The following is a 25200-nucleotide window of genomic DNA, read 5'->3' as shown; positions in this document are numbered from 1 at the left end:
AAGTGTATATGATATGCTTATGTATGGTGTGTATTATAGGAATATATTATATATAATATGCAATATAAGCATATAAGCATAAATACATGATATATAAAATATAAGCATAAATACATAAGCACACACATATAGAAGAGAAAAACAGATTTTTTTAGAACAGATGATTAATAAGTCTTAAATTCAAATAATCAGATTTTCTTAAGATTATTAAGTTTTTAAAAGATTATCTTTTCCTTTAAATCTCTACCTGGGAATTTTAGAAACTTAAAAACAAAAGCCAAGAAAAAAATTGCCATATTTTATTGCATACCTGTGTTTTCCCTTGCTGCCCATAAACAATTTTTGTTGGGATGATTTTAGCTGCTGGCTGAACAGTGGAACCTATTCCTTTTGGCTGAGTCACAATCATTTTGGTGATCGGCCTTGTAGCAGTAATGATGGCCGGCTTGGCTCCTGTGGGTACTGTCTGAAGAGTTTTTTCCCCCTAAATTTAAGTCAATGATTATGTAAGAGAATTATACACATTTAAATGAAAATAACAGTCTTACTGAAAAATCACAAAATGTTTTTACAGAGATAATGGAAAAAGAAAATATACTGTCCATAGGTGATTAAAAATCTTAGACTTAGTTGAAATGATCTGATCAACTTCTATTCCCAAAAAAGAAATCAATCAGTACATTTTAAAAAATGATGTAAGAAGATTTATCATACCATCCTACTGATAGAACACAAATCAGAAAATCTTGGAATATATATAGATCCTAAAATATTCACAATGGTATCTCTAACAGTTGGAATTACAAACCTTATCCTCGACAGCACCTTATCTTTCCATATTATTCTTTATGTTCTAATTCCTCTGAATTAAATACTTAAGCAATTTAACATTTCTGTGTAATATACTAGTATTTAAATGGTTCATACAAAATAAACTTAAGTTCCACATACATGAAATCTTTTTTTAAAATTTATTTATTTTTATTGGAAAGGCAGATTTACAGAGAGGAGAGACACCTGCTGATTCACTCCTCAAATGGCTGCAACAGCTGGAGCTGAGCCAAACCAAAGTCAGGAGCCAGAAGCTTCTTTCAGGTCTCTCACGCAGATGCAGGGTCCTAAGGCTTTGGCCCATCCCTCTATTGCTTTCCCAGGCCACAAACAGAGAGCTGGATGGGAACTGGAGCAACTGGAACACAAACCAGTGCCCTTTTGGTAGACCAGCGCATACAAGACAAGGACTTAGCCAATAGGGTATTGTGCCAGGTCCATCAAATAACAGTAATATACAGTATAGGGTGGGTGTTGTAACACAGAAAGTTAAGTCACCATTTAGGTTGCCCATGTCCCATAGCAAAAGTAACTGGGATCAAGTCCTGCCTCTGTTTTTTATCCAGCTTCCTGTCAATGTACCTGGGAGGCAGCAGATGATGATACAAGTGCCTAGGTTTCTGTTACTCACATGGCAGACCCAGACAGAGTTCTTGGTACCTGAACTTGGACTGGTATATTCCTGGCTGTTGCAAGCATTTAGGGAGTGAAACAGGGGCTAGAAAATCTGTCACTCTGTCTTTCATATAAATAAACAAACAGAACTTATACAAAATACATAGTAGAATGTCTGAAAAAGTATGGACAAAAGATAAAAACAGTAACTAGACTGATGTTAGTTCTAAGATTACATAGCAATATGGAAAGAAAAATTTAGGTTATTCTCCACATTTCATTATCATTATGTTACTAATATTACTTCAGTTGATTAGCTAGGTAGCTTAAACACATTTTCTATATTTTCATTTTCATTTTAAAGTGTCATTTCTAGCCATTCATGAGTTCAATGTCTTTTTACTGAACTTAATTATATTAAAATACAATTTTACTAAATCATTTAAAATCAAAAAATTAAAAAGGAAATTAAAAAGCCTGAGATTTTTTGCCTGTTATTTTTTTCTTACTGTTTAACTGCTATCATAAAAATGTGCAGCCATTTAAACTTGGCAGCCAGTAAAAACAAAGCACCCAGGTGACCTGGTTCAAAATTATTTCCTCTGAAATCAGAACTAAATATGATTACAAACATCATAAGTGCAAATACCTGCTCTAAATTATTTAAGAGAAACATGAAGTGACTGCCAATCATCTGATTACTTATTTCAACACACACATATCCTTCATATTTGTATCTCTGGAAATAGTTTCGGTTTATTTGCCAGGAACTGTTAGCTTGCAAGTGGGCATGCACACCTATGAAATAGCTTAATAAAACTCTGTCCCAAGAATGATGACCCATTCCAAATGAAACATTACAATCACCAGGTTATTTTCTGAAAAAGCTCTTCTGATGAGTGCTGTAAGCTTGTACACATGAGCAAAAAACAAGAACAGACACTCATGTCTGTGTGTGAAGAAGAGGTTTCATATCATCTTGTGTTGATTTGCTTCATTTACTAAGATGCTGCTCAGATCCATCGGACAGCTGTGATACACATGACTCTGAGATCTCTGTGAACGTTTGGCATTCATTCCTAACCTCAAAACATTTACAGAAAATAGAACTAAAAGATAAGTGCACTTAATGCCAAAAAATTTTTAAATCCATGCATACAAGTTTTATACAAACACATATTATGGAAAAGTTTGCATAGATTTCCTTTTTTTTTTTTTGCAACAAAATATACTTATCTTTTCATTCTACTTTTCTGTGAATTTTTTGAAGTCCCTTCATATACCAAATGCTATTAAGCTGCAAAACACTGAAAAGGGTTCCAAAAATCTGAATCTCAATCCTGGCTTTTGTTTGGATTACTATGTAAATACTTCTCTCTGTTCAACTTAGACCAAGTAGTAGATAAAATGAAATTTTTTTCCAACATAAGCCTCTTGCAGTTAACTACAATGGAATTTCCCATCAGGACCCAAGCTAAATATCTAAATATGGTCACAAGCTAAATATCTAAATTTAGCAATGAGGAATTATGAACAATGTATTTTAGAAATTACTGTGAAAAACAGCATCAGTTGGTGGTGTGTTAGTAGTCATGATATCACAGTAGCAGTATATGCAGCTATTCTGGCTATTGTGGAGTGCTAAAGTTCTTCGGCAATATTTATATAGCTGGTGTTTAAAATCCTCAATTGATTGCTGAATGTGAGGTTCAAACTCTTACTTACTCCAGCATTTAGCAATGTTGTGACAACATTTTTGCCTGGGAGGCCTTGAATGGTCGTTCCTTTTCCTGTAGTCTTTTGTACAACAATCACATTGGGCTTGGAAGTCATTGGGATTGTAGTGATTTTGGTAGTCGTTCCTTAGAGAAGGAGGAAGAAAAGGAGGCCTGAGTTAAAGACTAGTGACATTTGAATATATTTTTCTGCTTATGTTGTACACAATTAATGCATATAAATCAAGGTCATCCCCAGATGATACTAAGGCTATGATAAGGATGGAATGAAGGCTTGGAATAATAAATATGCTACTCTAAAAATGAAATTATTACAGACTGGCTCTTCAAGTAGTCAGTCATCTTTTGACATTTGGGAAGCTACCCAACAAACTCCGAATTCAAAAATATCACTGTCAATATTCCTTTACCTGACCAGTTAAATGAACAAATCATACTCTATTCCATTACATCTTTCTCTCCTAATTCAATATTTTATTTATGTGGCTGGTATTCTTCTTTCAGAGAACTGTATCGTAAGTTAAATGACTAAGCACAGAATATGACCTGCGGTCAGGGCCACAGTTAGGCCTCAGCCTATGAGGCCAGCACCCTATATAGGTGCCAGTTTGAGTCCTGGCAGCTCCACTTCCAATCCATCTTCATATTAATGGCCTGGGAAGGCAGAGGAGGAGGGCCCAAATCCTTGGGTGCATGCACCTGTATGGGATACCTGGAAAAAGATCCTGGCTCCTGGCTTTGGACTGGTTCAGTTACAGCCACCATTGCCATTTGGGGAGTGAATCAGAGGGTAGAAGATCTTCCTGTCTCCTTTTCTCGGTAACTCTGCCTTTCCAATAAAAATCAGTAAAATATTTTTTCCCCAAAGATTGATTTATTTTTATTGGAAAGGCACAGTTACAGAGGAGACACACTGATTCACTTCCCTAATGGGCATAATGGCCAGAGCTGACCCGATGCAAGAAGCCAAGAGTCAGGAGTTTCTTCTGGGTCTCCCACAGGGGTACAGGGGCCTAGGCTTCAGGCCATCCTCCACTTCTTTCCCAGGTCAGAAGCAGAGAGCTTACTGGAAGTGGAGCAGCTGGGACATGGGATCCCAGCACTTGCAAGGGGAGGATTAAACAATTGAGCCATCAAACTGGGCCCAGAAAAATACATTCTCAGAAAGAAAAAATGCTTAATTTCTTCAACAGGAAAATCTTGTCATTCTTTCCTAGAGTTTTAGAAATAATTCTGTGCTAAGAGTAAGAATGTTCGAGGTACCAGAGCAAGTGTCTGGCCTAGGAATTAAGACGCCAGTTATGATGCGAATATCCCATGCTGGATGGCCTATGTTCTACACCTGCCTCAAGCTCCTGACTCCAGCTTCCTGCTAATGCAGACTCACAAGGTATGTAGGTGATCCCTACTCCCCATCTAAGACCTAGATTGAGTTTGCAGCTCCTGTGTTTGGCCTCACTTATTCTGGGCATTTGGAAAATGAACTTGTAATTGACATTTTTCTCTTTCTCTGTCTTTCTGTTTCTCAAAAAAGTATAAAATAAAACTCTAATTACATGTTACTTTTGAAAAATCTTGTTACAAAAATATCATTATAATTTATTTTCCATTATCCAACATCTTACCAGTCCAAGATCACACTGAGAGGCTAAATAATAACAGTTTTATCTATGGACTAGTTTTATAACTTTTTATCCCTTTATTTCCTTTGTGAAGAGTCACAAAAACCAAGTTACCCATTATACACATATCAACTTTTAACTTTTAATTAGCTCCAATCCCTCTGTGACTGACTGTGTAGACCTAGTTTCACAAAATATTTGTTTAATGAGAAGTATTTTTAGAGTACCTAAATGAAATGTTAAGCCATGATGATAGCTCTACACCAAAGCAAAGGGCCTTTACTGAAAACACTTGTTTAAAAGGAAAATTACATTTATATCTACTAAAATGTCTACTAAAATTCTGGAACCAGCATTATGGCACAGTGAGTGAAGCCAGTTCCCTGCTGCACCAGCAGCCTGTAAGAGGGCAGTGTGAGTTTCAGTTGTTCCACTGCCAATGAAGCTTCCTGTCAACGTATGTCAAAAGGCAAGGTAGACAGCAAAGTGCTTGGTACCCAGCCACACATGAGGAAGACTCGGATGGAGTTCCAGACGCTTCAGTTTGGCCTGAGGAGAGTCAGCTACTGCTCATGGTGAGCTGGGCCCGGGCGGCCAGTGAGCCATTTGGCGCTAGGCTGTGCCTGCTGGCCACCTGGCAGGGGAGCTCTGGGGTATTGGTTGTCCGAATAGCTGCTTTGGTAGCTCCAGGCTGACCCCACTGTTTTTGGGATCTGAGACAATCCTAAAGATTCCCAATGCCAGTAACTCTTCCTTTGAAGAACTTCTAATCACTTAACAATGCTGAGCTGTGAACACCTATCATGCAAAAGATAAGCTCAGGCTTGTCTAGCAGGATATTGTCTTGCCTGACATGATGATGGTTCAGGAGACTGGTCACATTAGGCAGGGCCATAATATCAACTAGCACTCTAGAACCTTATCCTGGGGTGGATTCTGTGCAGGATGTGTGGGCCACACCCTGTAGAAAGTTTAGCCCCACTGGTAAACCTAAAAGTTATGGTTATGGACTAAGTTAGGTGTGACCAAGGAGCCTGCCATCAATCACAGGTAAAGGGACCCACGACAGACTGGACTGGGCAAGGCAGCAGCACCCAAATCTGCATCCTAAATAGGGTGTGGGGGGGGGCTGCAACATTCACCACCTCATACAAGGCCAAATGGGAGGCCAGAGTACACCGGGCACTGGCCTAAAACCCATTGGCATGTATGAGAACTGGGTCTGGGAGTGGATCAAGTGGAGGAACTTGGGAAACTCCCCTGGTGAGTCATAGCTCTCGCTGGTGAACACGTGGTCCAGATCTGGGGGTCAGACAAGCAGGGCATAATAGCTCCAAGATGTGTAAATTGGTAATGGAGCGGAATGTACTGGGCAGGACTGAGCAAACCTTAGCCTACAAGCAAAACTAGAAACCAGCATGGAGCACAGGTCATGCAGAGCTAGGCTCTTGCACCTACTGGTCCTCAGAGCAACCACGGGCAGGTGCGTGATTTACGGCTAGGAAGAGGCCCAATTGGGAATGTAAGGGGACACCCTAACTGGGTTGAGGTTCCCACCAAGGGGCGTGTATGCTGGAATGGGGGCTGCATTCTATCTAGGAAACAGTTGTAGTCACCCAAGGCACTAGTGTGGGCTGGGATTGGATGCACCAGGCCAGTTCAGACCCCAACACCATCTGGTGTCTTGGAGGACCAGGGTAGATGTGGGACTGACTAGGCTAGGTCTCAACCCCCTACTGAGCCATGTGTGAGCTATATGTGGGTATGGATGAGCCATGGCTGGGCTGAAACATCCAACAACAAGAACCAGAATGGGGTGAAAGCCAGCCAGGAAAAGCCACTGTTCCTGCTAGGACAGGAGGTGAACTGAGTAGGGTTGGCTCAAGGACCCCCTGGTATGCGCAAAATCTGGCATTGGAAGGGGTTCTGATGGAGGAGCCTGGGCAACTTCTCTGGCAGGACACAGTCCCTGCAGGTAAGCGCAAGAAGCATGATAGGAAACAGCCCAGAAGAGGCCATGGAAAGTTTCCCACTGGCACACATTCGGCATGGGTCAGGGGCAGACCAGGCTGAATCAGTTCACGTCATCCACTGGCAAATTCGATCACCAGAACAGAGTGTGGGTTGAGCCGGGTTTGGTCGTGACAAAACCAGTACACATTATGGAATGCCAGGGCGTGGTTGCCTGTACTGGATTTGACTGCAGCACCCAACCAGCACACGTGAGATCCAGCAAGGGAGGGGGCACAGCTGGCAGGGGGATTAAGGGGCTGGTCTCCTCGCTGGACAGCTACTCCCACTGGAGAGCGTGGGCTGGGATGGGGACAGACCAGACTAAGCAGGGCTACAACACATGTGCGCCGCATGTGGACTAGATCAGGGAAAAGCCAGGCTGGGCTGATCGTTCCTACTGGTGCAAGCATAAATTAGAGTGGGTGAGGGTTGTTAGGGCTTAGCCACAGCATCAGATGGCAGAAGCTGGCACTGGGGGCTAATTCTGTCAAGTCAAACCACAGAACCACCCGAAGAGTGCATCAACTGGGATTGAGAGAGACCTGGGAGGGAAACAGTGGGTTCCCCCCTCTTGGGTTACCACTCCCACGGGAGGGCATGAAAACTAGGATGGGGGCTGGGATGGCTAGACAGAGAGGCACTCAACAACATCCGTGAGGGCTGGATGGTTGAGCTGGTTAGAGGGAACAAAGCTTTAATACCCATTGACAAGTACAAGAGCCAAATAGGATGGGGGACAGACTGGTCTACTGCTACACATACTGGCAAGCCAGGGTAGGGGGCGGGCCTGGTGGGGGTTATTGTGGGTCGCCCCGACTAGGCTGCAGCTCCCACTGGTTGAAGGGCTGAGTATGTGCTGGGCAGAACCAGACTGGACTGCAACACCCATTGGTTCCAGTGCAACTCGGGACTGAAAACCGAAACAACCCAACAATTGAAACCACCAGCTGATCGGGGTCAGGGACTGTGCCAGGCCCTGTGCTTGCTAGAACATACAAGAATCTAGTCTGGGAATACCTCAAAGTTTCTTTGGAGATCTCCCCAATTGAACTGCTGGACTCAGAACTCTAACCAAGAAAAGACAGAAGACAGAATAGGTCAATCATTCATATCAGCTATATGTTGGCAGTGAAAAACTGGGCAAGTGGAGACTTTATGATGGACCATATCAATCAGTGGACGACCTCATTGAACGAAAATGGCAGCGATTCATAACTGGAGAACTATTAAAACCACTTGAGCAAATATCTCAGAGCATGCCCCACATCCGGGACTTGGGGTGGGCAGGAAACCGGGTGGGGCTTCTCCCTCAATATCCCCCTTTACCTCAGTTACACAATGGAAACAATATGGACATAATAGTATTACCCACTTCCCTATACCCCCGAACCTTTTTTTTTTGTAAACCATAATTAACTATGTAAAGATTGTCAACAACTATACAATAAAATAAAATAAATTAAAAATAAATAAATAAATCTTAAAAAAAAAGAAAAAAGCGAATGCAACACCACACTAAAATAGAATATAATTTGTGTCTAGACTACGCAGTTATAAATCTCTGAAAGTCCAATGATCATGTTTCTACGTCTCAAGGAATATCTAACTTATAGTGAAGAAGTATTATTAATTACAAAAGAAGAGGTCATCTTCTGCTTTCTCAGTAGTTGATCTATACCTGTCATGGCAGAACAGAATGTATACAAGCTCATCTGTTTGGCATCCTTTAGGATGGAGAATGAAATTCATGTACATCCCTATGTGTCATGACACCTTACACAATATCTGACTAGATCTAACTATATAGCTTTATTTAAAAGAATCAAGAAACAATAGGTACAAATAACTGTCATTCACATTTATACCACAATGGGCTGTGATTTGAATGCATTCCAGGAACTCATGGTTTCTAAAAAGATGCCTATGAAACTTTGAGCAGTATGGTGGATGTACTTAATGATCACAAATTTATGGGCTAGCTTTTACAAATCACAGATTCTGAAATTATCTTAACAATTTTGCCTTGTAGGTAATGTTTTACATTACTTTGCCCAGAGAAATGTGGCTATGAGTAATTGAAAAACTGCATAAGCACGGGCCACTGTGGTGGGATGAGCAGCTGCCTGCAATATCTACAAGCCTAGTAGAGAACCACTTTGAGTACTAGTTATTCTGCTTCCAATCCAGTCCCTTGTTAGTGCACCGGGAAGGCAGTGGATGATGGCCCACGTGCTTGGGTCCTTGCCACCCACAAGAAAGATCCATGTGAAGTTTCTGGCTCCGGTTTTCACCTGGCCAAACCCCTGCCATTCTGACTATTTAGGGAGAGAACCAATGAATGGAAGATCTATGCCTCTCCCTTTTTCTCTGTCACTGTCTTTCAAATAAGTAAAAATAAATCTCTCTTATAAAGTACACAAACAGCTCAAAGTTGAATTAAATCAAGTGTTGCCATTGTATTTACAATTTGGCATTACAAGTGGATCTAATCTGTGTAAAATGGGTATGATTTTTGAATTCTCAACAAAGTTCACCAAAAAACTTAAAAATCTCAGTTATTTCAGACATACACATTTAAATAAGTATTTGACAAGATATAATTACCTGTCAAGACTGTCAAGTCAATTAAGATTATTTTAATAACAATTTAAAAAAACTTGACCTTTCTTGAAAATACTTTGGAAACATTAACTTCCATTCTATGATTTTATTTTAAAAATTAAAAGTTATATAAAATTATTTATGCATAATAATATTTACCAAAGGGTTATTTATAATAACAAAAACAATAAAAACAACAAAAACATTTAACCATTAAGAAAATGAAAGAATATTATGTAGATATTAAAGAGAGGGATGACGGGCTGGCATGACTTGCTAGAGCCAGCATCCCAAATGGGTGCAGGTTCCTGTCCCAGCTGTTTTATTTACCGATTCAATCCCTTGATTATGGCCTAGGAAAGCAGAAGATGAAGGCCCAAATCCTTGGGACCCTGGATTCACATGGAAGACCCAGAAGAAGCTCCTGGCTCCTACCTTTGCACCTGCCCAGCTCTGGTCAATGCAGCTATTTGGGTAGTGAACCAGCGGATGAAAGGTCCTTCTCTGTCTCTCCCTCTCTTATTTGTTAACTCAGACTTCCCAAGTAAAATAAATAAATCTTCAAACAAAAGAAAGCAGATAGAAGAACTATGTCTCTCCCTTTCTCTACACAGCTCTCCTTTACAATTATATAAAATAACCTTTTTAAAAAAAGAACACCATAAAATAACAGAACTGTGTTTATGAAGAATAGTAATAAGTAACACAAAGATCAGGGTAGAAGTTTTTAGTGGGAGAAACTGTGTGGAATTAATATGTCAAACCATGAAAGAGGGGATACAGACATCATGCGAAAGGAATAAAAATATTTCAACTATTTATCAAATACATCCTAGAGCCAGAAAAGGTTAGGAACTCCTTTCATGAACACCCATGCTCTTGAAATAGTAACTAACCATCGAATGGCTTTATACTTAAATCCAAACGTGGATAATATGCAAACAAGTACAGGCTATATAGTTCTCAGATAATGTCTCTTCTATGATCACATGGCCTACTTGTATTGCTCTATAAAGCAGCTGCACCATAAATAATGTCTGAAAACACAAGTCTCGTGACAACTAGACATTCTTTGAAGTTATATAGTACTATAAATGCATATGTAAGTAAAGAAAAACCCCTCCGGTCATAAAAAGCTACCTACCAATGAAAAAAGTTTTGAAAAAATGTTTGATTAAGTGTTCTATACTATTTAAAAATATTGTCAAGTAATAAATTATAATTTGAGTTTTAACTATGTTATTTAAAACACCCTCTTAAAACTTGGAGTATGATGATTTCTTCCTGACTCGTTTCACCCTCCTCAGTTTGGCAAACATTGGATTTTCTCACTTACACTTAAAAGTAAAGCCAAAATTAACAGCTTTAAATATAGTGCATTATGCCAATACCATGCCCTGTTTTGCTTTTCTCACTCCCTGAGTTATCAGCAACATGGAATTACTGCCAAGAACTTCAATCCCCCAATGTAAAAATGTCAGAACAACTCATCTGGGACAAACAAAATATGACTAGCCTGGAAAAATGGTGACAGTTAAAAATCCACAAGGCTTGTTTAATCATAATTATTTACTTCATTTTAATTAAAAAATAATAATCAATGAAAACAGATGTTAACATTCTCACTTCGGGGTCCATAATCCAAATACTTCTGTGGGGATTAATGAGCCAATAAAAACGAAGCAAGGCTCCAATAGGCAAATGGTTAGCTTCACCATCTGAGTAAAATATTTTTAAGAAGCAGTTATGTTAAACAGTGAAAAGAGCAAGTAAAGATATTCATTTTCTTTTTTTATTTTCAATAAGCCTAAGTAACACTAGTATCCAAAATCATGAGGTGATATAGAATCTCATGAACAAATATTAGTTCTGTACTATCTTTCTTGTATGACCATGGGCAAGTCAATGTGACCACCTTCAACTCAAATTTGCCTTCATCTATAAATTGGGCATGGTACATACTACCTCAGAACTGTTAAGAGGCTTGACTAGGTTTAACTGGTTTGTAAATGAAAACTTTCCATGTCAATATAACCTACAATCTTGCTATGATAATTAAAAACCACTAAACATTCTTTTTATTTAAGATGATCAAAAATTGCACTTTGAATGCAAATATTCGATGGAAAAATCCATACTTAATAACTAAATATAAAGAATGAAAACAAAATTTTAGACTTGTAAGCAGAAAACGAAAAAACAAAAAAGAAAAATTAAACAGAATCTTTTGATAGTGAAATAGATTTTTTCCTTTCATGGAAGGTCATTTATATCTTTAACATATTTTAGTTATACCTACCAGAAACTATATTACTGCTAATTATCTTGCCCCCCAAAGTAGCTAATGACTTGGGTACGACTGTTATGATGCTCCCACTGGTAGTTTTCACATATGTTGCAGCGCCAGGGGTTGCAGCCATCCGACCTATGGATGGACTCACTGTTGGCCGGGTATAAGTCGCCTGTGTGCCTATAAAAAGGAAAAAGCCACAAGAAAACCTTGTCATTACATATAGAAGAATGATAACCTACACCATTTAACTACACTTCAATCTAATGTACATGGCTTCCAGTTTGAAAATGGAACTTCAATGTGTAAAGACATTATAATTTTACACTCAGTTTTCAATGCACATAGGAAGAAGTGAAACCAGGCCAATTTGAATTAATTTTACACATAAAACTTTGTGATGTGTTGCATCAAATTACGAACCCAAAAATAATTACTAACCCTGTTCCCTCTTCCATTAGACTTCTTCCACTAGCTTAATGCCAAAATAAACTTACATTTAATCATCTTTCCTGCCACAGCATTTTAGATATGTTATAGATTTTAAGCTCTCTGCATCTGTTTTACACTGTTTCAATATCAAACTCAATGCCAGCTTTCAACAAATAAGGCTACTTGTTGGCCTAAAATTTTTATAAACTTTTTCTGTTTTGTACTCTTATCCACTCTACATATTAATTCCATCTTTAAAAGGGTTAGTCCATCATTTTACTAGAGATTAAAATTAAAGCTGCCAAGAATTGCTAGGAATAATTCTCTTTAACTTTTTCTCTACATATTTCCCTAACTTTTGACCTGTTGAAATATTTTTCTTCATAACTTTCAAAGGATTTTACACACTACACCACTATTTCTAGGACTTCACTATATTCTCAAACAGGAATGAAAAACTAGCCAGATAAGCCCATTTTAGTTTCTTACAAATTAAGCAACAGAAAGATTATTGTAAAACAAAGAAGTTTTAGTCTTGGGAAGAACGAAGAAATAAACAAAAGATAAGTTAACACCTTCAACTGAAAAAAACTTTTCCTCCATAATTGGATTCAAAAGCTACCATGATACCCATTTTCAATAAACCCCTTCCCTCAAAAAGAGGGGTGGGAGGAGTGTGGTCTCAGTAAGTTATTTTACTTTTTTTTTTTTAAGATTTATTTATTTTTATTGGAAAGACAGATATACAGAGAAAAGGAAAGACAGAGAGGAAGATCTTCCGTCTAATGATTCATGCCCCAAGTGACCTCAATGGCCGGTGCTGCGCTGATCCGAAGCCAGGAGCCAGGAACTTCCTCTAGGTCTCCCACATGGGTATAGGGTCCCAAGGCTTTGGGCCATCTTCGACTGCTTTCCCAGGCCACAAGCAGGGAGCTGGATGGGCAATAGAGCTGCCGGGGTTAGAACCGGCGCCCATATGGGATCCTGGCGTGTTCAAGGCGAGGACTTTAGCTGCTAGGCCATGGCGCCAGGCCCAGTTATTCTATTTTTAAAAAGCACAGTCACTAGTCAAAAAGAAAAGAGAGGGCTTTGTGATGTAGTGTGTTAAGCTACCGCCTGCAACACCAGTGTCCCAAATGAACACTGGTTCAACTCTTGGCTGCTCCACTTCAGATTCAGCTCACCACTAAAGCACCTGGTAAAGCAGCAGAATATGGCCCAAGAGCTTGGGACCACATACCCTCTTGGAAGACCCAGAAACTCTAGGCTCCTAGCTTCAGTCTGGCACAGACCCAACCATTGTAGCCATTTGGAGAGTAAAGCAAGAAGATACCTTTTTCTGTCTCTTTCTATAACTCTGCCCTTCAAATAAATAAATTTTTAAAGAAAAAAAAAGAGAGATGTAGGATCAAAATATAAGTAGTTTGAATTGGGTATAATCATATTTTTGAATCAGAAGCAAATCTAGTACAAAGTAAAGTTTGCATCATTAGAATTATAGTTAAAAATATTTTCACTAAAAGGAAGCACATATTCTAATTCAGACACATAAGCATAGGCACAGTATTATTTTGCCACCTCTCTCTAACATGAGGAGTCATACATACATACCGCTATTAACCTTGTGCTAAATGAAAAGAAATTCAGGGTGATTGCAATAAACTTAATTCAAAAGGAATAGTGTTTAAAAGCATAGGCTTTACACAGAGAAAGAAAATAAAACCAGTTGTTAAGAACTGGAGGAAAGTGGGGAATGGCAAATTATTATCCAAGGGGCAGAGTTTCAGTATGGGAAGAGGAAACAGTCAAGAGATACATAGTACTAACGGTTATATCAATGTGAACATACTTCGTACCAAAAACCGCACACTTAAAAATGGTAATTGTGTTGGCACAATGGTAGAGTCAAGTCGTCATCTGTGATGGTGGTATCCCATATCGAAGTGCCGATTTAAGTCCCAGCTGTTCTGTTTCTGATCCAGCTTACTGCTAAGCCTGGGAAGGCACTTAAAGATAGCTTAAGTACTTGAGCTCTGCCATCCATGTAACAGTCCAGCATGGTAAGAGCTGCTGACTACTGGCTTCAGCCCAGCTCATTCTCCATTTCCCTCCCTCCCTCCATTCCATGCTATCACTCTACCTCTTAAATAATTAAATACTTTTAAATGGTAAATCTAATGATGTGTGTGTATGTGTAGTCACCACAATTTTTAAAATTATTTACTTGAAAGTCAGAGTTACAAAGAGAGGTAAAGGCAGAGGGGATAGGAGAGAGACCTTTCATCCACTGGTTTGCTTCCCAAGCAGCCACAACAGCCAGGACTAGACCAGGCTGAAGTCAAGAGTCAGGTGCTTCTTCCAGGTTTCCCACATGAGTGCAGGGGCCTAAGAACTTTGGACATGATGCATTGCTTTCCCAGGTAATTTAGCAGACACTGGATCGGGAAGTGGAGCATTCAGGACATGAAACAGTGTCCATATGGGATGCCAGTACCACAGGTGGCAGTTCTGCCTACAATCCCACAATGCCAGAAATTACTACTATTTTTAAAACAAGAAAACATAGGTTTTGTTTGGGCTCAAACAGATTTGGATTTAAATTCCTCAAATTGACTGCATGACCTTAGACAAATTTTTTTAATGTAAGGGGCTGTAAATGAAGGTAATGGAATCTAATGGAGACTAAATGCAATGTTTGTACAGACTGGCCAATAAATCAGTTTATAAAACTGAAACAGTATCATCTTATACAATTAAATGCTGTCACCTAATATAGGCCCTCAAAAAGATGGTTAGGAGCTCCACATTTAACATAATAGTAAATGGTAACTCTAATATTAGCAGCTATTGAGCACTATACTGGGGACTTCTTGTATATTTAATGTATGTAACACAATAAGTTCAGTGTGTATTATTATTTCATTTAAATAAATGAAGGAAAAGTTTTAGAAATATTAAGCAAACTGCTCAAGGTTACAAAGGGTGGCTTTTATGGGTATAGTATGACCTGCTTTCCCAAAACTTGTAAAAGATGCTTAAATTCTGACATCTTATTGTTGATTGCTGATGGATTAAAGGTGTAGATTTGATCCTATGGTTGTGACTTGGAGACAGAGCCGATAAGTCTTTGGCTCATTGCAGCAAGAGGCCAGAGAGGGGTGTTTTTAGGGGGTGGTTTTCCAAAGACAGGATTTTGAGTTTTCAGATTCAGTCTATGTACTGGTTCACTGTGTGACTGCCTCGCCTCCACAGATGCTGCATTAGGGGGCTGCCCATCCTTGAAGAACTGTAATCTCCAAAGGGTAAGCTACAATAAACCTTCTTCTTCCCCCAAAGCTGGTCCTCTCAGCTACTTCAGCTAAAGTAACATTAGCCAAAATAATCTGCACTGTTCTCCTCCTCAGGCACATGGCTGCTCCCCTACCTGGACATGGTGGCATATTATGCCACCATCTCAGTAACACTAACCATATAGTAGGACCATGTTTCAGAATGAGGTCTAGGTTTCATTTTCACCCACTCAATAAATCCTGACTGAGCATCTACTGACAGGTCTGCTCTAAATATATGTATATGATGAGTAAAAAATACATGGCTCCTTATATACACAGAGTTTATGGTTTAATAAGAACAATATTAAACAAATAAAAAAATAACTAGCTAAATAATTAGAAATTATGATAAGTGCTATGAAAAAAATGGGGGATCACAAAAAAGAGTAACAAGAAATGACTAATTTTAGCCTTTTGGGGTAAAAGTCAAGAATGACCTCTTTGAAGGACTGTCTCATTAATCTTTCCATCCCCTTTGTTACTTAGGCATATTGCTGGTAGGGCAAAGAAACAGTTCATGAACATCCGATGAATGAATGGACTAATGCTTTAGAGAACTTACCAGTAGGAGTGGTTACCAATTTAGTTGTCATAATTGCACCATTACTGCTAACCACCATAATAGGGGAATTGCTACTGGTAGGTAGGGTTGCCGTCACTGGTTTTGGTAAGATTTTACTTGGTTGAACCTGTTGTGTGATGATTTTAACACCTTTGAAAGAAGAAAAATAAATCTCAGCACAAATTTTAAAAAAACATGCCCCTTATACTATCCCCAAAGGGCAGCTACTCACACAAATTTATGTCACCTCTCCTAGAGAGAACCTTTTTTTATTATTAATACTATTGAAATTCTTCAAACTTCCATTTCTCAGATTCCCATATTTCCCAATTTCTCTCATGCAACTAGACTACTATGTATTAGCTAAGCTCTTTACCTTTTAAGATTTATTTTTTTATTTGAAAGGCAGAGTTACAGCAAGAAGGAGAGACAGAGAACTCTTCCATCCACTTCCCAGATGGCCACAAATGGTGAGAAGCCTGGAGCCTGGAGCTTCCCACGTGGATGTAGAGGCCCAAGGGCCTGGACCATCCTCTGATGCTTTCCCAGGTCATTATCAGGGAGCTAGATGGAAAGTGCAGCGGCTAGGCCTCCAAACAGGTGCCCATATGGGATACCACAAGCAGAGGCATAACCTGTTAGGCCATGGCGCAGGCTGCTAGCTAAATTCTTAAAGAAAATGAAACCTTTTCGTTTGTTTATAGTTCCGCCATACATGCATTTTCAAATCAATGTCTGCCATTGGCCTTAACCTTTTAGAGGCAAATAAACCATCTGTTTCATGGAAATACTTGCAATAAAGGGACTAACATAAGAAGTCAAAAACAGAAGTTAATGCAGCATTTACATATTCCCAACTCCACCAAGATTTCCCCTAACTCTTTAAACTTACATAAAACCTGCTGAAAACTATGCAGCAATAACAATTTTGGTTACATTTTTAAACTATTTGCTATTGAAGCTCTTAAAATTTCTTTTACTTATTTAAGGGGCCAATAAATATTAGGTATAGCAGGTAAAACCTGCTATGATACAGCAGGTAAAATCACCAACTGCAGCCCCAGAATCCCATATGAGCATTACTTTGGCGCCTTGCTATTCCACTTATGATCCAGCTTCCCACTAATGCTCCTGAGAAAGCAGGGGAAAACGGCTCAAGTCCTTGGGACTCTGCACCCACGCTGGAGACCTAGAGGAAGCTTCTGGCCCCTGGCTTCAGTCTGACCCAGCTCTGATTGTTGTGGTCATTTGAGAAGCGAAGCAGCAGATTAAAGAGTCTCTCTTCGTAACTCTGCCTTTTAAATAAATACATAAATCGTTATAAAAATGTAATAATAATAATTCCAATGTACAATGTGCTTAAAACCATTCCAGAGGTCAATCTTAAAGCAAGATAAGAAAAGAAAGATTTGTGATATATAAACCCAGATCATTTTCTCCTTCCCCCTGTAAAAGCGTAGTAAAGGGAGACTCCACTCGACTGCTGCATTCAGGGGCACAGGCTTCCTTCTTCTCCTGGCTCCCAGCTGAAGGACTTCAATCTCAGCAAGAGCAGAACCTTGGCTTACCCTGTTCTGCCCTAGCCTGCCTAGTGCTAAGGCTAAGCTGCAGTGAGGGCAGTTCAGAGGGATGCTCCCCTCTGCTCTGCAAATTCATGAAGTAAAGCTCATCCTTGGGCACAACAGCCCCGAGAAAACTGGAGACCTATTTGCCTTATCCTAATTTGTAAGACAGCAGCTCCACCACCTGGAGAGGCAAGATAAGAGGACCTCAGACTGCCACCGAACCCTGCATGCCTACTTTCCCTATTCCATGCCTGCAGCAGGGCTGTAACTCAGAAAATGCTGGCCAAATGATTCCATCCAAGCTAAGGCTCAGGGATTTACCTAATAAAGCTGAACACTCTCAATCTCTTCCCAAAGGAACTGATTTTACTTAGCACAAGGAGGAATCAAGCATAAGCGCACCCTCAAGAATAGTAGAAAATAGTAAAAGGCAGGAGATTCACCAACTTAATGAAAACAGTCTAACTTACAGGTTAGAATAGTTTGGAAGAGAGAACTGAGGAATAAGAAAGATGGGAGAAATCCTCCTGGAGTCAGAATTAAGTATCAAAAACAAATCTCCCAAATTATTTCCTGAACAGAGTTGAAATATGGATTTATTTATGGAATAATATATGTTTCACGGTGCTTCTGAAAACAATAAGAGAAATCAGCTAGCAGTTAGTGGAACTTAACAGATGGGTATGGTCAGAGAAATCACGTAAGACAGCAGTAACAATACCACAATCACCCCAAAGTGAATGGGTATTCCCAGACCTGTGCATCCCTAAGGAGTAATACCAGAAGCTCAATGCTGTGAGGAGTCAGGATGAGAGGGAGGGAACAAACAGAATTCATTGCAGTAATTGCTCTGTCTCTTAAGAAATATTCAAATAAATCACAGTAACAAATTTGGAGGAGAGACCAGTAATCAACCGCAAAATCTTCCAAAATGTCCAATTTCTAACCCAAGTATTTGGAGATATTCAAAGAAATAGCAAAATATGATTCACTCACAGAAGAAAAAAGCAGATATAACATGTTTTTTACAGTGTCCTGATATCACATCTAATAAAAAAAAACTGCAAAGCAGTCATAATATAGTCACAGAACTAAGGCAAGCATGATGATAAAAGTAGAAGAGAGTGTGGTGGGAATATTATATTTAATAAGATATACATGAAATTTTAAATTTTAAAAAAGAACAAATGGGAAAATAGACCAATAAAGATTATGTGATTTAAGAACAGAATGAATTAAGAATAATGAACAAAATTCAGAGAAGCAGGGGACATAACTAATCATACCAACATACATGTAATGGAATACCAAGAAGAGGAAAGGAGGGAAAAAAGATTCAAAGAAATAACTGAAAACTTTCCAAATTTATTGAAAAGCAAGAACTATACATCCACGAACCTCATTTAAGACAAACACAAAAACAGCCATATATTTCAGTAAAAATGCAGAAATTCAAATACCAGAAGAAAATACTGAAACAACATCACCTAAAACAAACACAATTTCAAGAGGAGTTAACAGCTGACTTCTCAGCAGAAATAAAATGAAAGTAAAATAAAATCTTTATCAGATACACAAAACCTGAGTGTATTCCTAGCTCCCAGGAAACACTCCTAACAAAGGACAATAAAGAAAAGTTGTACAAATAAAATAAACATGGAACAAGTCTGCTCTTACCATTTCTATTCAATATTATACTAAATGTTCTAGTAAGGAAAGGAAAGAAAAAAAATTACTCAATTGAAGCAAAAAACTTTATTTGCAGATGACATGAGTTTTTCCTAAAAAAAAAAAAAAAAAAAAAAAGAAACCAAGGAATCCACTAAATCCACTAAAAAAACTATTAAGAATAACTGAGATCATAAAGTTGCAGAATGCAATACTACCACAAAAACACCCCTTACATATTAGGAGTGCACGATTTACAAAAGCAAATTAACAGGTACACTTACAATAGTGTCAAAAAAATAAAACTTAGGAATAAATTACACAAAAGAACTCCAAAACATATACTCAGGAAGAGTCATACTCTTCATTTTAAAAGTTAATAGAAACAATGATGATCAACCAAGATGGTATTTACAAAAAGATCAACATATGGATGAATAGAACCAAACTCAGAATCCAGATTTCAACTAATATCTGATAAGGTTGCCAAGATTGTTCAATGGGAGTGAAGAATACTTCTTTAAACAAATTAATCTGGTCCACCAGGATAGGTATACTCATAGAATGAAGAGATACCCTTACCTGACACCATACACTAAATTAACTAAAAATGGACTGGAACAAATTGATCAACTACTCCAGCAAAAATTGGCAGTGAATTCCTTGGCAAACGGAGACTCTAAAGTGGACTACGTCAGCCAATGGAGTCTGGAGAGATTTCATCGCGATTGGAGTGGCAAGATCAACAGCAATACAGAACTGATGAACTATCAAAACCACTTGAGCAGGACCCTCGGAGCATGCTCCACCTCGGGAATCCTCGGAAGGCTGGAAGGCTGGGCGTGGCTTCTCCGCATATCTCTCCCCTCCCCCCAGATACAGGAAGGAAAAAAGAATGTTTAAACAATGGTCTCACCCACTTTCCTCTTAGCCCTTGACCCTTTGCTCCCTAATCAATTATGTAAAAACTATCAAAAATAAAATTTATACAATTAAAAAATAAGTAAATTAAAAAGCTAAATAAAAATGGACTAAATGTTTGCATAGAAGAATGCAAAATTACCAAATATTAAAGAAAAAAGGGAACAAAATTCGGATTCTTATATATATAAGTATGAGCAATAAAAGGAAAAAATAGATAACTGGATGCCATTAAAACTAAAATCTTGTATATTTCAAAGGACATCATCACAAAAAAGTCAGAATAGAAGAAAATTTTTCCAAGTTATATATTATTTGCAATTTACATATTTTGTAAATTACATATTACATATATTACATTTTTGTAAATTACATATTATATATATTACATATGCACTATATTAATGTTTACAACTCAACTGTAACAGATACTTCTTCAAAAAGGATATATGAGAATTTTGAAAGGCACATGAAAATTCCATTAAGGTCATCACGTACATGAAATCAAAAGCACAATGAAATAAGATTTCACAGAAACTAGGATGGCTAGGATCAAGAGAAGTATTAGCAGTGATGGAAATTGGAACCTTCACGTATCACTCAAGAGAAGATAAACGGTGCATTTGTTTTGGAAAACAGACTGATAGCTTCTCACACAATAAAACAGTTCCTGAGATTCCATTCCTAGGTATACACATAAGAAAATTCCATACTCGAAACTTGCACATAAATATCTTCACAGCATTATTTATACTGACCAATAATCCTGGATTTGGCTTGGCTCAGACCTGGCTGCTACAGGCATTTGGGGAGTAAACCAGCAGGTGGAAGGTCTGTCTCTCTGACTTTCAAATAATTTTTTTAAAAAAGAAAATCTAGCAAGATCTATCAAAATTTTAAATTCTTTTATTGTTTGACAAAGAAATTACAGTTCTGGGACTTTATACTGCAGATATAATTATGGACATACAAACTAGTGAGGCACAGACTTGGTTACTATTGTTTTGTTTGAAAAAAAAAGGGAAGATTAAAAACAATTTTAGGGAATTCATAGATTTTTTTAAACATTTGGAAATTAAACAATTCTGACTAATTTATGAGTCAAAAGGAGGATGCAAAAGAAATTTTAAAACAAACACCACTAAATGAAATTGAGAATATATCAAACCATATGGGATGCAGCTAATGAAATACTAAGAAATATTCAGAAATATTTAAATAAATGTGGATACAAATTCTAAAGGTTTAGAAGAGAAAATTTACTCAAAAGAAAAATATAAATTCCATTCTCAGAATCTAAAAGAGCACAATAAAACTAAGAAAGCAGAAGGAAGGAAATAAAAAGATGAAGAAACCGACAACAGGAAAATGATGTAGGAAAAAAAAAATCATTAAAAACAAAAATCAATCAATCTTAAAAAAAACAAATAAACTCCATAAAACTGACAAGCCTCCAGAAGTTTACCAAAGAAAATGACACAGAAGACACAAAACAACATTAGAAATGAAGCAGGTATCGAGGCACACTTAAGTAAGAGACTGATAGAATTATGATTCCTTATGAAGGACTACATCATTGTAGTAAAATGGGGAAAATCTGTCGGGGGTGGGAGTTTGGGGGTCAGTCCCAGCCTATACAAAATTGTACCACATAATTCCAAATTCCAGAGAAAAATATATGAAAGAAAGAAAGAAAGAAAGAAAGAGAGAGAGAGAGAGAGAGAGAGAGAGAGAGAGAGAGAGAGAGAGAAAGAAAGAAAGAAAGAAAGAAAGAAAGAAAGAAAGAAAGAAAGAAAGAAAGAAAGAAAGAAAGAAAGAAATGAATGAAGCAGGCAGGCAGGCCCGGCACAGTAGCCTAGTGGTTAAATTCTCGCCTTGCATGCACCAGGATCCCATATGGGTATGCCAGTTAGTAACCCAGCTGCTCCTGAACCTGCATGGGACATCAGGGAAAAGTCCCTAGCTCCCGGTTTCAGATCGGCTCAGCTCCAGCCATTGCGGCCACTTGGGGAGTAAACCAGCAGATGGAAGATCTTTCTCTCTATAACTCTTTCTCTCTGTAAATCTGAGTTTCCAATAAAAAATGATCTTAAAAAATTTTTTTAATGAAAAAAAGATTTGGGGAGTGGTGGTGGGCAGTGCTTTGATGTAGTCGGTCATACATGGGCTTGAGTTCTAGTCCCAGCTGCTCTACTTGTGATCCAACTCCCTGCTAACAGGCCTGGAAAAGCAGAAGATGACCCAAGCTCTTGGGTCCTTGCACCCACATGGAAACTTGGATGAAGCTCCTAGCCTAGCCTAGCCCAGCCCTGTCCAAGATGGCCAATTAGCAACAAACCAGTAAATGTGAGCTCTGTCTGCCTCTCCACTTCTCTGTAACTCTGCCTTTCAAATAAGTAAGTAAATCGTTTAAAAAAAATAGAAGAAGAAAAAATGAAGCTGATGAAACGTATAGGATTAGTGTTTGGCACAGTGGTTAGAATTCTACTAGGGATATGTGCAACCCTTATCATAGTACCCAGGTTTAAGTGTCAATTCCATTTTCAATTCTAGCTTCCTGCTAAGGCACATGTTGGGAAGCAGTAGGTGATGGCTCAGTTACTGGGATCCTGCCACCCATACTGGAAACCCAGATTGAGTTCCAGGTTCCTGGTCCAGTTTGACTATTGCAGGCATTTGGAGAGTGAAGCAGAGGAGGGAGACTTGCTTTCATCTGTCTCTGTCTGACTCTGTGTCTTTCAAGTAAACGGAAATCGATTTTAAAATTAAAAATTAAAGAAATGAAGTGGGATAATAATATAGATCCTGTATTGAAGGGATAATTAGTAATCCTACAAAAAATTAAAATAAACTCATAACTTTGGCAACCTAGAAGAAATGGACTAACTCCACACAAGCCACAGATAATCTAAATGTCTCTATAACTAGTAAAGCTGAATTCCTAACTTAAAAGTTCCCCACTCCCTAAAAAATTTCTAAGCCCAGATGACTCTATAATCCTGTAAAAGTCTATTAGGTAGTTGAATGATGAATACCAGAAGCAGCATTTGAGATGCTGTTTGGGATATCTACATCCAGTATCACAGCACCTTGGTTTGACCCCAACTCTGCTCATGATGGCTGCTTCCTGCTAGCGTACATTCTGGGGCGCAGCAGATGATGGCTCAAACAAGGGGTCCGTGCCACCCACACGTGGGACCTCAATTAAGTTCCATGCTCCTAGCTTCAGCCTGGTCCAGCCTTTGCTGTTGTGGGCACTTGGGCAATGATCCAGCGCATGGAAGTTTGTTTCCTTTTTTCTCTGCCTATCAAAACTAACTAAACAAACATGCTTTAACAACAACAACAACAACAACAACAAAAACTGTGCAGAAAACCTAATAGAAAAATATATTTTAGAACAAAAAGTTTTGAAAATCTTGCACAGGTTTTTCATTAAACATATTTTTCACCAACTTTTGGAAGCATCATCATATAAGAGGAATGAGCAAATGGGACTCATTTCAGATACACAAAGCTAGTGCCACTGAAAAATCAATGTAAGCATATTAACAGGTTAAACAATCATTAACAATTGACAGAAAAGTGTTTAACAAAATTCAATATCCATTCACAACCAAAATTCCCAGAAAACTGATAACTAGATAGAACTTCCTTAACCTGGATAAAAAGAAAAGAAAACAAAAACAACAAAGGCTAAGATGTTGGTTAAGATAATAATTTTCCACATCAGAGTATCTGGGTTCAATAACTAGTTCCAGCTCCTGATTCCAGCTTCCTACTAATGCAGATCTTGGGAGGCAGCAGTGACAACTCAAGGAACCAGGCTGCTGCTACCCAATGGAAAACTGGCTTGAGTTCCCAGCGTCAACTCAGGCTCATCCCAGCCATGAAGGGCACTGGGAGGTTGAAGTGGCAGATGGGAGTCCTCTATTTTTCTGACTCAAGTAAATAAACAGATAATCCTACAATGGCATCACACTTCAAGATTGAAAACAAGGCAAGCATGTCTGCTCTCCCCACACTTACTCATTCAACACAATATTGAAGTTATAGTCAGTGAAATAAGATAACAAAAAGAAATAAAAGATTCACTAATTGGTAACTGTCACTGCTTATAGATGATACAAACAGAAACTCCTAAGCAATCTATGCATCAATGAATTCAATAAAGTCAAAGACCGATAACATTTTTTATACTGATAGACTCATAGAAATTAAAATCACAATGCCATTTATAGTAACTGCAAAATAAAAATTTTGGCATAAGTGTAACAAAACATGCAATGGATCTATATGCTGATAATTTTAAAACACTGATGAAAAAAATCAAGTAAATCCTAAATAAACTGACAGATATAAAATGTTCATGGACTGCAAGACTCAGAGAACTGGTGACTGGACAAGAGTTATGGCATCTTATAAATGTTTTCTACTTACCTGATTCCTGTTTGATCTGGATGGTAGGTTTGATGCCAGGTGGTAAAGTAGATTGCTGAGGTTGTTGATGAGATACCGGAGAAGGCTGGGCCACTTGCTGCTGTGTCTGTTGCTGTACTGGATGTAATTGCTGCTTAGGGGACTGTTGGTGCTGCTTAGGAAACTGTGCAAGAATCTGAGTTGGGGCACCCACTAAGCTCTTAGGGGAAGGAAGTCTTGTTGATGCCATTTTGATTGCTGATGTAGATACACCTATAGACAAGCAAGGGAAAATAAATTTTGAGAACATAATTAAAATAACTCCTGGTTACTACAGTATATAATAAAGATAAGCAGACCAGTATAATGGCACAGAAGGTTGTTATCACTTGCCATGTTAGCTTCTCATATTAGAGTACTGGTTCAAGTCCCAGGTACTCCATTTCTGATCCAGCTTCCTGTTAATGCACCTTAGAAAACAATGGAAGATGGTGTAAATACTTGGGCTCCTGCCAGCAATGTGGAAGATCAGGAAGGGATTCCTGGCATATGGATTTGGCCAGGCCCAGATTGGCTATTGAGCCTTCTTATTT

At 38.4% G+C, this 25200-nt stretch overlaps 1 protein-coding gene across 13 annotated transcripts in view; it reads right to left on the bottom strand.

Annotated features, from left to right (window-relative positions):
- EMSY (EMSY transcriptional repressor, BRCA2 interacting) overlaps positions 1-25200 on the bottom strand; it is a 91647-nt gene that overhangs the window by 26151 nt on the left and 40296 nt on the right. For all 13 annotated transcript variants that reach the window (XM_004589868.4, XM_058663616.1, XM_012928320.3 and 10 more), the window contains 5 exons: positions 24629-24880; positions 16035-16184; positions 11718-11888; positions 3172-3308; positions 311-484 (listed from right to left, as the gene is read on the bottom strand). In XM_004589868.4, coding sequence (XP_004589925.2) covers positions 311-484; positions 3172-3308; positions 11718-11888; positions 16035-16184; positions 24629-24880 — 884 coding nt within the window. The remainder of the gene's footprint in view (positions 1-310; positions 485-3171; positions 3309-11717; positions 11889-16034; positions 16185-24628; positions 24881-25200) is intronic.

Source organism: Ochotona princeps, chromosome 4, assembly GCF_030435755.1.
Source record: "Ochotona princeps isolate mOchPri1 chromosome 4, mOchPri1.hap1, whole genome shotgun sequence".
NCBI classification, from domain to species: Eukaryota; Metazoa; Chordata; class Mammalia; order Lagomorpha; family Ochotonidae; genus Ochotona; species Ochotona princeps.
This window is presented reverse-complemented; position numbering and strand designations above follow the sequence as displayed.